We start from the raw sequence: 13,225 nt of genomic DNA, 5'->3' as shown, positions 1-13,225 counted from the left end.
ATTCGTAAATCCTTAGAGCAGAGTCTCCATTGAATCCCTATTGCCTGGCATATAGTAGACACTCGGATATTTTTTTGAATAAATGAAGAAAGTATATTATTGATGAGTATATAGTCCAGTGTTTTCTATAAGTAAGATTACTGGGTTAAAGGTTGTGCATATTTAATTTCTAACACATTGCCAAATAGACCTTCAAAATGGTTGCGCCAGGTTATGATCTCACTGTAGCCATTGAGGTGTCTGCCCACCTCTGCTAACATTAGATTTTTTTCATTTAGAAAGAAAAAAAAAAGGTAAGATGAAAATAGTATTTAATCATAATTTGAAATTCTTTAATTAGTAGTGATGTGGAAATCTCTTGTGTGACTTCTCATTGTCTAGTTTCATATAACTGATTCTTTGTTTGCTTTTCTTATTGGAGCCCTGGAATACTTAAGTTGTTAAAAAAGAGAGCATACTGGGATTTGATTTTGAAATGTATCAAGCTTTAAGTTAAGTGACCAAGACAGACACCATCCCCCCTTTCATAGGTTTTATATTCTGGTGAGGAATGTGGACTAGCAAATTGGAAATTGTTATTCTGTGTGGAAAAGTGCTGTGAGTGGACATAGACTTGAGGCACTGGAGAAGCTTTCAAGAGAAAGAGTTTGTCAGGCAATGAAGAGAAGATTCAGGGCAGAGGAACAAGCTTGTTCAGAGGCATGGAAATGAGAGGGAGAGAAGAGATCAATATTTCCTTCCAGAGCTTCTAGTCATACTAAATTTCTTGAGCTTAGAATTTGAGGTTAGTGATCTTATGTGACAGAACTAAAAAGATTAATTCCCAAAGGATCTTCTGAACTATTTTAAAAGTATGGTGTTGCTCTGATTGATTTGGGAGGCTGTCAGGAATTTTAAGTGAGAGACTGACTGGATCAGTTATGTGTGTGTATTGAGTGGCTAGAGAAGTTGTTATCAGGGGTGACAAGACCACAGGTTTTAAGAAAACCGGTTAGGAGTTTCTTGTAATACTTGAAGATGATGGTGCCCTGGGTTAGGGTAATAACAGTGTTGATAGAGAACAATAGGCACATTGAAATGACATTATAAGAATAGATTAGAGGCAGGGGCAGAGCTTATAATAGGATGTGAGTGTTCATGCTGGGTGGTTGGTGGTTTGGTTCTCTGAGTTGGGGAACATAGAAATAGTTGTGGAGAAGATGATGATTTTAGTGTTCACATGCCTGCGAACATCATATTGCTGTCCACTGGGCAGTTTTAATATGGGTTTTGCACTCAGGAGATAGGTTTATGTAGTCAGATTTAGGAAGGTTAGCATGAAGATACCACAGAGAAACCCCCGGAAGAGAATCATAGGAGCTAGCTTGAGACCTTGTATTCAGAGAAGGCCAAGGAGATAAAATATCTACTTGAATGCCACTGAGGCCAGCCCTGTCAAAGTAGTGGCTGGAAATCTCTTCTGCTTCTAAGATAGAGATTCTGGCTTGTATATTTGGGATTTTTTGTGTTGTTTTTTTTTTTGTTTGTTTGTTTTTAATTTTTTATTTTTTATAAACATATATTTTTATCCCCAGGGGTACAGGTCTGTGAATCACCAGGTTTACACACTTCACAGCACTCACCAAAGCACATACCCTCCCCAATGTCCATAATCCCATCCCCTTCTCCCAACCCCCCTCCCCCAGTAACCCTCAGTTTGTTTTGTGAGATTAAGAGTTGATTATGCTTTGTCTCCCTCCCAATTCCATCTTGTTTCATTGATTCTTCTTCTACCCACTTAAGCCCCCATGTTGCATCACCACTTCCTCATATCAGGGAGATCATATGATAGTTGTCTTTCTCTGCTTGACTTATTTCGCTAAGCATGGTACGCTCTAGTTCCATCCATGTTGTCGCAAATGGCAAGATTTCATTTCTTTTGATGGCTGCATAGTATTCCATTGTGTATATATACCACCTCTTCTTTATCCATTCATCTGTTGATGGACATCTGGGTTCTTTCCATAGTTTGGCTATTGTGGACATTGCTGCTATAAACATTCGGGTGCACATGCCCCTTAGGATCACTACATTTGTATCTTTAGGGTAAATACCCAGTAGTGCAATTGCTGGGTCATAGGGCAGTTCTATTTTCAACATTTTGAGGAACCTCCATGCTGTTTTCCAGAGTGGCTGCACCAGCTTGCATTCCCACCAACAGTGTAGGAGGGTTCCCCTTTCTCCACATCCTCGCCAGCATCTGTCATTTCCTGACTTGTTGATTTTAGACATTCTGACTGGTGTGAGGTGATATCTCATTGTGGTTTTGATTTGTATTTCCCTGATGCCGAGTGATATGGAGCACTTTTTCATGTGTCTGTTGGCCATCTGGATGTCTTCTTTGCAGAAATGTCTGTTCATGTCCTCTGCCCATTTCTTGATTGGATTATTTGTTCTTTGGGTGTTGAGTTTGCTATGTTCTTTATAGATTTTGGACACTAGTCCTTTATCTGATATGACGTTTGCAAATATCTTCTCCCATTCTGTCAGTTGTCTTTTGGTTTTGTTCACTGTTTCCTTTGCTGTGCAAAAGCTTTTGATCTTGATGAAATCCCAATAGTTCATTTTTGCCCTTGCTTCCCTTGCCTTTGGTGATGTTCCTAGGAAGATGTTGCTGCGGCTGAGGTCGAAGAGGTTGCTGCCTGTGTTCTCCTCAAGGATTTTGATGGATTCCTTTCGCACATTGAGGTCATTCATCCATTTTGAGTCTATTTTTGTGTGTGGTGTAAGGAAATGGTCCAATTTCATTTTTCTGCATGTGGCTGTCCAATTTTCCCAGCACCATTTATTGAAGAGGCTGTCTTTTTTCCATTGGACATTCTTTCCTGCTTTGTTGAAGATTAGTTGACCATACAGTTGAGGGTCTATTTCTGGGCTCTCTATTCTGTTCCATTGATCTATGTGTCTGTTTTTGTGCCAGTACCATGCTGTCTTGATGATGACAGCTTTGTAATAGAGCTTGAAGTCCGGAATTGTGATGCCACCAACGTTGGCTTTCTTTTTCGATATCCCTTTGGCTATTCGAGGTCTTTTCTGGTTCCATATAAATTTTAGAATTATTTGTTCCATTTCTTTGAAAAAGATGGATGGTACTTTGATAGGAATTGCATTAAATGTGTAGATTGCTTTAGGTAGCATAGACATTTTCACAATATTTATTCTTCCAAATCAGGAGCATGGAACATTTTTCCATTTCTTTGTGTCTTCCTCAATTTCTTTCATGAGTACTTTATAGTTTTCTGAGTATAGATTCTGTGCCTCTTTGGTTAGGTTTATTCCTAGGTATCTTATGGTTTTGGGTGCAATTGTAAATGGGATTGACTCCTTAATTTCTCTTTCTTCTGTCTTGTTGTTGATGTAGAGAAATGCAACTGATTTCTGTGCATTGATTTTATATCCTGACACTTTACTGAATTCCTGTACAAGTTCTAGCAGTTTTGGAGTGGAGTCTTTTGGGTTTTCCACATATACTATCATATCATCTGCAAAGAGTGATAATTTGACTTCTTCTTTGCCGATTTGGATGCCTTTAATTTCCTTTTGTTGTCTGATTGCTGAGGCTAGGACCTCTAGTACTATGTTGAATAGCAGTGGGGATAATGGACATCCCTGCCGTGTTCCTGACCTTAGCAGAAAATCTTTCAGTTTTTCTCCATTGAGAATGATATTTGCGGTAGGTTTTTCATAGATGGCTTTGATGATATTGAGGTATGTGCCCTCTATCCCTACACTTTGAAGAGTTTTGATCAGTAAGGGATGCTGTACTTTGTCAAATGCTTTTTCAGCATCTATTGAGAGTATCATATGGTTCTTGTTCTTTCTTCTATTGATGTGTTGTATCACATTGACTGATTTGCAGATGTTGAACCAACCTTGCAGCCCTGGAATAAATCCCACTTGTCGTGGTGAATAATCCTTTTAATGTACTGTTGAATCCTATTGGCTAGTATTTTGGTGAGAATTTTCACATCTGTGTTCATGAAGGATATTGGTCTATAGCTCTCTTTTTTGATGGGATCCTTGTCTGGTTTTGGGATCAAGGTGTTGCTGGCCTCATAAAATGAGTTTGGAAGTTTTCCTTCCATTTCTATTTTTTGGAACAGTTTCAGGAGAATAGGAATTAGTTCTTCTTTAAATATTTGGTAGAATTACCCCAGGAAGCCCTGGGCTTTTCTTTGTTTGGAGATTTTTTTTTTTTTTAAAGATTTTATTTATTTGACAGAGAGAGATCACAAGTAGGCAGAGAGGCAGGCAGAGAGAGAGAGAGGAGGAAGCAGGCTCCCCGCTGAGCAGAGAGCCCGATGCGGGACTCTATCCCAGGACCCTGAGATCATGACCTGAGCCGAAGGCAGCGGCTTAACCCACTGAGCCACCCAGGCGCCCCTGTTTGGAGATTTTTACTGACTGTTTCAATCTCCTTACTGGTTATGGGTCTGTTCAGGCTTTCTATTTCTTCCTGGTTCAGTTGTGCTGGTTTATATGTTTCTAGGAATGCATCCATTTCTTCCAGATTGTCAAATTTGTTGGCATAGAGTTGCTCATAGTATGTTCTTATAATAGTTTGTATTTCTTTGGTGTTAGTTGTGATCTCTCCTCTTTCAATCATGATTTTATTTATTTGGGTCCTTTCTCATTTCTTTTTGATAAGTACGGCCAGGGGTTTATCAATTTTATTAATTCTTTCAAAGAACCAGCTCCTAGTTTCGTAGATTTGTTCTATTGTTTTTTTTGTTTCTATTTCATTGATTTCTGCTCTGATCTTTATGATTTCTCTTCTGCTGGGCTTAGGGTTTCTTTCTTGTTCTTTCTCCAGCTCCTTTAGGTGTAGGGTTAGGTTGTGTACCTGAGACCTTTCTTGTTTCTTGAGAAAGGCTTGTACCGCTATATATTTTCCTCTCAGAACTGCCTTTGTTGTGTCCCACAGATTTTGAACCGTTGTATTTTCATTATCATTTGTTTCCATGATTTTTTTCAATTCTTCTTTAATTTCCCGGTTGACCCATTCATTCTTTAGAAGGATGCTGTTTAGTCTCCATGTATTTGGGTTCTTTTCAAACTTCCTTTTGTGGTTGAGTTCTAGCTTTAGAGCACTGTGGTCTGAAAATATGCAGGGAATGATCCCAATCTTTTGATACCGGTTGAGTCCTGATTTAGGACCGAGGATGTGATCTATTCTGTAGAATGTTCCATGTGCACTAGAGAAGAATGTGTATTCTGTTGCTTTGGGATGAAATGTTCTGAATATATCTGTGATGTCCATCTGGTCCAGTGTGTCGTTTAAGGCCTTTATTTCCTTGCTGATCTTTTGCTTGGATGATCTGTCCATTTCAGTGAGGGGAGTGTTAAAGTTCCCTACTATTATTGTATTGTTGTTGATGTGTTTCTTTGATTTTGTTATTAATTGGTTTATATAGTTGGCTGCTCCCACGTTGAGGGCATAGATATTTAAAATTGTTAGATCTTCTTGTTGGACAGACCCTTTGAGTATGATATAGTGTCCTTCCTCATCTCTTATAGTCTTTGGCTTAAAATCTAATTGATCTGATATAAGGATTGCCACTCCTGCTTTCTTCAGATGTCCATTAGCATGGTAAATTCTTTTCCACCCCCTCACTTTAAATCTGGAGGTGTCTTCGGGCTTAAAATGAGTTTCTTGGAGGCAAAATATAGATGGGTTTTGTTTTTTTATCCATTCTGATACCCTGTGTCTTTTGACAGGGGCATTTAGCCCATTAACATTTAGCGTAACTATTGAGAGATATGAATTTAGTGCCATTGTATTGCCTGTAAGGTGACTGTTACTGTATATGGTCTCTGTTCCTTTCTGATCTACCACTTGTAGGCTCTATCTTTGCTTAGAGAACCCCTTTCAGTATTTCCTGTAGAGCTGGTTTGGTGTTTGCAAATTCTTTCAGTTTTTGTTTGTTCTGGAAGCTTTTAATCTCTCCTTCTATTTTCAATGATAGCCTAGCTGGATATAGTATTCTTGGCTGCATGTTTTTCTCGTTTAGTGCTCTGAAAATATCATGCCAGCTCTTTCTGGCCTGCCAGGTCTCTGTGGATAAGTCAGTTGCCAATCTAATATTTTTACCATTGTATGTTACAGACTTCTTTTCCCTGGCTGCTTTCAGGATTTTCTCTTTGGCACTGAGACTTGTAAATTTTACTATTAGGTGACGGGGTGTGGGCCTATTCTTATTGATTTTGAGGGGCGTTCTCTGAACCTCTTGAATTTTGATGTTTGTTCCCTTTGCCATATTGGGGAAATTCTCCCCAATAATTCTCTCGAGTATACCTTCTGCTCCCCTCTCTCTTTCTTCTTCTTCTGGAATCCCAATTATTCTAATATTGTTTCGTCTTACGGTGTCACTTATCTCTCGAATTCTCCCTTCGTGGTCCAGTAGCTGTTTGTCCCTCTTTTGCTCAGCTTCTTTATTCTCTGTCATTTGGTTTTCTATATCACTGATTCTTTCTTCTGCTTCATTTATCCTAGCAGTGAGAGCCTCCATTTTGATTGCATCTCATTAATAGGTCTTCTGATTTCAACTTGGTTAGATTTTAGTTCTTTTATTTCTCCAGAAAGGGCTTTTATATCTCCCGAGAGGGTTTCTCTCATATCTTCCATTCCTTTTTCGAGCCCGGCTAGAACCTTGAGAATTGTCATTCTGAACTCTAGATCTGACATATTACCAATGTCTGTATTGATTAGGTCCCTAGCCTTCGGTACTTCCTCTTGTTCTTTTTTTTGAGTTGAATTTTTCCGTCTTGTCATTTTGTCCAGATAAGAGTATAGGAAGGAGCAAGTAAAATACTAAAAGGGTGGCAACAACCCCAGGAAAATATGCTTTAACCAAATCAGAAGAGATCTCAAATTGTGAGGTGGGAGAAAGGGGATAAAACCTTAAAGAGGTTCAAAAAGGAAGAAAGAAAAAAAAAAAAGGAAAAAAGAAAAAAGAATTAAAGAAAAAGAAAACGAATAAAGAAAAATATAAAAAAGAAAAAATATATATATTAGATAAACTTGTTAAAAAACATTAAAAAAGAAAAGGGTAAAAGTTAAAAAAAAATTTTACCAGAAGGCGAGATAAAAAAAAACAAAAAATGAAAAAGAAAAAAATTAAATTAACTGCAAGACTAAAAAAACTCACAGGGAGAAAGCCGTGGGTTCTGTGCTTTGCTTTCTCCTCCTCTGGAATTTTGCTGCTTTCCTTGGTTTTGAAACTGCACTCCTTGGTAGGTGAACTTGGTCTTGGCTGGATTTCTTGTTGATCTTCTGGGGGAGGGGCCTGGTGTAGTGATTCTCAAGTGTCTTTGCCCCAGGTGGAATTGCACCGCCCTTACCAGGGGCCAGGCTGAGTAATGCGCTAGGGTTTGCTTTCAGGAGCTTTTGTTCCCTGAGCACTTTCCGTAGAGTTTCGGAGGACGGGAATACAAATGGTGGCCTCCTGGTCTCCGGCCCGAGGAGCCGAGAGCCCGGGGCCCCACTCCTCAGTGTGCCCTCAGAGAACAGCGCTCAGTTACTCCCGTCTGCCTGACCTCCGGTCGCGCTCCAAGCTCACCGAGCCTGTGGCTGGTTCAAGGTAACTCCGAGTTGTGAGCTTACTGTCCGCTGTGTCTCTGTAGCCGGTTTTCTCGTTCCGATACCCGCAAGCTTTGCGACACTCAGACACCCCCGATCCTTCTGTGACCCTGCGGGACTTGAGGCCACGCTGACCCCGCGTGGGCTTCGTCCCGGTTTAGCCTCTGGTGCGATGTCCCTCAGTGGAACAGACTTTTAAAGTCCTGATTTTGTGCTCCGTTGCTCTGCCACCGGGAGCCGGCCCCTCCCCCCGGGGTCTGTCTTCCTGTCGCTTTGGCTTCACTTCTCCGCCAGTCCTACCTTTCAAAAAGTGGTTGTTTTTGTTTCCAGAATTGCTGTTCTTCTTCTCTTCGATCTGCTGATGGATTTGCAGGTGTTTGCAATCTTTAGATAAGCTATCTAGCTGATCTCCTGCTAGCTGAAGTAGTCTCAGCCTGCTACTTCTCCGCCTTCTTGACTTCTCCCCGTTTTGTTTTGTTTTTTAGGTCTGTTTCCTTCAGACTATATCTTGTTTCTATGATAAGCAAGAAACCTTGTTTTTCTTTGGTCTGCTTTCAAAAGACCAACTTCCAAATAGCTTTTGAATTACAGTTGACCCTTGAATAACATGGAGGCTAAGAGACACTGACCTTCCACACAGTCGAAAATCTGTGTGGAAGTTTTGACTGCCCCAAAACTACTACTAACTGGCAGGAAGCTTTACCCATAATACAAACAGTTGATTAATGCATATTTTGTATGATATATGTTCTTTATACTGTATTCTTAAAATAAGCGTGAAAATGTTCTTATAAAGTCATAAGAGAGAGAAAATACATTTACAGTACTATACTGTGTTTATTGAAGGGGGAAATGGATGTAAGTGGACCTGTGCATTTCAAACCTATATTGTTCAAGGGTCAACTGGTCAACTGTCTGTCCCTTTCTTGAGTTGGAGAACTTTTATATTTGATTTTAAGCCATTTCAAATTGAAGGAAAAAGATAGGTAATTTAGATCACAACCTATATTCTTTATTATTGTATATTAGAAAGTCACTTTGGCCTCAAAGTTCAGTTCATTGTCACAGCTCTTAAAATAGCCCAAAAGATCTAAATCGTGAACATTTGGTGGAGAGCTCATGTTACTAGCTGCTGTAGGAAAAAGTTTTCTGAATTCTGGTTATTAAATAGAATTGAGTAAAATAGGTATCTGTTTCAGGTTGGAGGTAGCAAATTACATGTCTTTTAAAATTTAACATATAGTTACATATATGTATGTATGTGCTCAATTCTTAAATGCTCATTTATCCAGGTATCTGAACTTACATTGTAACTGAATTAGTAATCATATCATAAATGTCTGGAATTTAGTGATTATGATGAAGCACTTATTCATTGGTTAGTTTTTCTGTTTTTCTGAGAAGTATGTTTCTTATTACAATCTTTCTTTTGTTTACATAGGCAGAAGAAAACCTTGGTATGGTGATGATCTTTACTTTAGTGACAGCTGTACAAGAAAAATTAAATGAAATAGTAGATCAAATAAAAACTAGAAGAGAAGAAGAAAAGAAACAAAAAGAAAAAGAGGCAGAGGAAGCTGAAAAGGTATACTATAAAGCTGGGTTTTCTTTCATTATTTTTTACATCTTTTTTTTTTTTTTAATTGTTTGGTGGGATTTTTTGTTTTTGGAAATTTCAGTAATTTTTGGCAATTGCAAAATAAATAAGAGTAAAATTTACTTAAATTTTCCTACATAAAATCTTAGAAGTCACTTACTGCATTGGTCACATAGCATGGGTAATAATAAAAGGTTAGTAGAGCTCATGCAAGTAAGTTTGAGAAATATACATTATTTCTTTATAAAGTATTAATTTTTTAATAAATCTTAAGTTTCTTATTTATGTAATCATATGTCTTTTTTATTTTCTAAGCAATTATTTCATGGCACTCCTGTTACAATTGAGAATTTCTTAAGCTGGAAGGCCAAGTTTGATGCAGAACTCTTGGAAATTAAAAAGAAACGAATGAAAGAAGAAGAACAAGCAGGAAAAAATAAATTAAGTGGTATGACTCCTGTCACTGCTGCCCAGGCTGTTCTATATTCTTACACAGCAAGAGGATCATTTGGACAGATTTCTATAAAAAAAGTAACATATTTGGGCATCTAGGACAAAAAGAGAAAGCATTCTATCGACATGATGACATTTCTTCATCCATAATTATAATTAATTTTTATGGCTTACCTCTGATGAAAATATCGCAACGGATAGATCTTGAGATGTGGCTCCCACAACATTCTGAATCACAATGATTAGAAGTGGTAGAGACAAGTGCATTTGGTTTTCTAGGACTCTGAAGCAGACTGGGTTTTCACTTGTTTGATTTTAATGCAGATACATATCACATGCCTCTTAGCTACTTACTGAATTGATAAATTTATTGAAATTCACAGAAAAATAGGTTTTCTTGTTTTCTTGGATTATTATACTTTTTAAAGGATTGTAGGGAAGATGGAGGAAAACTGGAGAGGTGGGAAACTGGAACATATAGGAAAAATATGTTTGAATTAAATATATTTGTTTCTTTTAGGGAAACAGCTCTTTGAGACAGATCATAATCTTGACACATCTGATATCCAGTTTCTGGAAGATGGTAAGATAATATTAAGATTCCATGTGTACATAATGTACTGTTCTTAATATCAAACCATGAAAATCAGAGAGATAACTTAATGTAAAATTTTCCTCCAAGGCTAAAAACACACACATTTTGAAGAGTAGATTATAATGTTTGATTAATTTATACACTAAACCATAGCAATATGTTTTTTAAAGTTTTCTGATAACTTAAGCAACATCAAAGATAGAAGTAAACAACTGTGGTCACATTAGTCTCTGATAACCAGTAAACCAGGCCACTGTAACTCAGTAAACCAGGTGACCTGGTTTACTTAAATTTCTAGTATCAAAAATCTCTGGAAACTATTTCATGGTCATGGAACTTTATAAAGACCTCAAATCTGAAAGTCTTCATGCCCTCTAACTGAAAATCTTATGTTTCATACTAATCTTACTGTCCTGAACATCTATTTCCCTGTACTTTCCTTCTCCTTTTTATCCTAAACCTTATCCTTTTTCAGTCTTCTGTCCATCCATTATTCATCCATCTATAGATATTTTGCACCTCTAGTATAAGCCAAGCGTTGCCCTGGTTGCTGATGATACAGCAGCAGAGAACAGTATAGACAAATTCCCTGCCCTGGCCTGTGTGTGTTCTTAAACTGGGTTCCATATTCAGTCACACTTGTGATAGTGTCCTAGAGTTCTGCTTCATTAGCATTTTTTCATGCTCATCTTGCCAGTTGGGGATCCTGTAGCATCTGGCCTTTCAGCTTTGTTCCTAGACTATCTCCTGGAAAAGGTTAAGAAGCAATGTTGATGTGGCCTCACTGCCAAATCATGCTTCTTAACTAGAGCTAGGCCCTTATGGACACTCACCATTTTATTTTATTTATCTTACTGCATTCTTGCTCCAAGACATTTATTAGTCTCAAACAAACAAAAACACCCCAAACAGACAGACATACCGACCCAGCAAGGTTGTCCTTGTGCACCCCCCCTCACTTTTCTAGCTTGTTTTTCTCCTATTTTATTGAGAAATTCTGGAACCAGAAAGCTGTGTCTTATTCTCTCTTGTTCTTTAGAAGTTTTACTGTCTCCCCTTATCCCTGACTCCTTACCCTGTCTAATGGATCAAGTATCTCTTCATATCCAGTGACTCACCCCAAAAGCTCTCCATCAATTCTGCATCAGAAATGTCTTTTCCAGACATTTTCAACTCTTTCCTCCTAACTTGAGTGTTTTATCATTCTTTAACCCCTCGGTGTTTGTGCTGGCTTCTTGCATTGTCTCCTTGCTTCGGTCCCTTCCTCTTTTTGGTGCCTTTAGTCACCGCCCCTGAGGTGGCATTCCTAAAACTTATGTTTGATCATGACACTTCTCTCCTTAAAATCTTTTGATGGTTCTGTGTTACTTAGAGGAAAAGGTTGGCATACACAGTCCTTCAATTTGGACTTCATCTATGTTATCTCCAGATGTTTTTCCTAAAGAATCTTGTGTTCCAGTTGAAAATATTCAGTCTTATTTTTTCTTTCTCCCTTTGTGTATACCTCTACCTATAATTGCTTCATCCTGTCCCCTTTTCTTCTTGGTGGATTAAAATTTATTTTAAAGATATTTTAGATGTTATCTATTTGGGGAAATCTTCTCTGTCTCTCCCAGAGACAGTGAATTATTCTTTGGCCCGCACTTAGCAAAAGTGTATTTTATTACTTAATAGCTCACAGGCGTGAAGCCAGACTTATTCTCATTGAATTGAATGTTAGTGGGCTGGAGTCTGCCAGGAACAGAAGATGAACAATTTTTGGTGATTTAAGAGTACTGTACTATCCCACGTTTATGTACTTGAGACAAACAGAAGAGTAAAGATGTTTAATGCAAGGCCAAGGTATTGTTTTGTATAGTGCTCAGATATTTGGAATCTGAGGAAGGCATACCATTGGTTATAAGGGGAACTACGTGAGAGGAAGGGTCAGGTTATATCTAACAATGAAATAACAAGTACAGTTGAGCTTTAGTGATGTACATATCTGCCAGTACTGGAAGAGATAAACTCCTGGTTCAGGCCCCGTGGTCAGTAACAGTCAACTTTGTATAACCAGGATATACTATTGTCCTCTGCTTAGAACATGCCATGTCATAAATAATTCATTCTAGGAAAGATTTTTTTTAATAACTGGATTTTTTTTTTTAAAACTTGAAGCATGAAGTTGCTCTTAAAATATGTGTCTGTGCTGACCAATGCAGATCACTGTTGCTTTGATTTGCAGTAGTAGTTTAGGATTTCATCATGGGCACCTCACTTGCACATTTAGAAGTTTGTGTGTGGTGTTGCCAGTGAGTTATGTGATTTATTCCTGAGTATAAGACTGAAAGTGAAATCTTTTGTCTTTTGCAGCTGGAAACAACGTGGAGGTAGATGAATCTCTGTTCCAAGAAATGGATGACTTGGAGCTAGAGGATGATGAGGATGATCCAGACTATAATCCTGCTGACCCAGAAAGTGATTTGACTGACTAATGGACTGTCCCCAGCTGCAGCGAGGTGTGACTGCCACAGTATCTGTGGCTGTGCTGAGGTGTTGATTTTTCTTTCTTTTTTTCTAAGAAAAAATAATTTTCAGGAGAATATTCTTCTGATAGCTTTCATCATTGAACTTAATAAACTGACCTTAAAGTTTCAAATATAACATGTTCAGTTCCTGTTCTTGGTAGGAATAAGGTCACATATTTAAAATCATTTACTGTTAGAGAGAGATCCAGCCTGTAACACTAAGACTTGAAGATAGAGTGCAGCAGTGCACAGGTGAGGGTTCATATACAAGGAATTGTAGTAACTTGGAATTCCTATGCTGGAGACACTGACGGCTTTATGCTTCTGAGTGCTATCATTAATATAAAATACTAGCAGACGGAGGTAAAGAGCACATTAAACCTTCTGAATTCTAGCCTTTGGTCTTGATAGATTTAAGTCTTTACAAAAACAGAAGTCTAATTTGTATTCAGGAT

General features: G+C 38.1%; 1 protein-coding gene across 5 annotated transcripts in view; it reads left to right on the top strand.

Moving 5' to 3' along the window:
- Positions 1-12,901, top strand: part of RWDD1 (RWD domain containing 1) — a 29,159-nt gene extending 16,258 nt beyond the window's left edge. For all 5 annotated transcript variants that reach the window (XM_045071131.1, XM_045071134.1, XM_045071136.1 and 2 more), the window contains 4 exons: positions 9,060-9,203; positions 9,531-9,663; positions 10,189-10,251; positions 12,616-12,901. In XM_045071131.1, the coding sequence (XP_044927066.1) occupies positions 9,060-9,203; positions 9,531-9,663; positions 10,189-10,251; positions 12,616-12,737 (462 nt within the window). In that variant the 3' untranslated portion in view covers positions 12,738-12,901. The remainder of the gene's footprint in view (positions 1-9,059; positions 9,204-9,530; positions 9,664-10,188; positions 10,252-12,615) is intronic.
- The last annotated feature ends 324 nt before the right edge of the window (positions 12,902-13,225 follow it).

The sequence above is a fragment of the Mustela putorius genome, unplaced genomic scaffold (genome assembly GCF_011764305.1).
Source record: "Mustela putorius furo isolate JIRA1106 unplaced genomic scaffold, ASM1176430v1.1 tig00003983_pilon_pilon_pilon, whole genome shotgun sequence".
NCBI classification, from domain to species: domain Eukaryota; kingdom Metazoa; phylum Chordata; class Mammalia; order Carnivora; family Mustelidae; genus Mustela; species Mustela putorius.
Note: the sequence above shows the minus strand (reverse complement) of the source record. Positions and strands in the feature narration are given on the sequence as shown.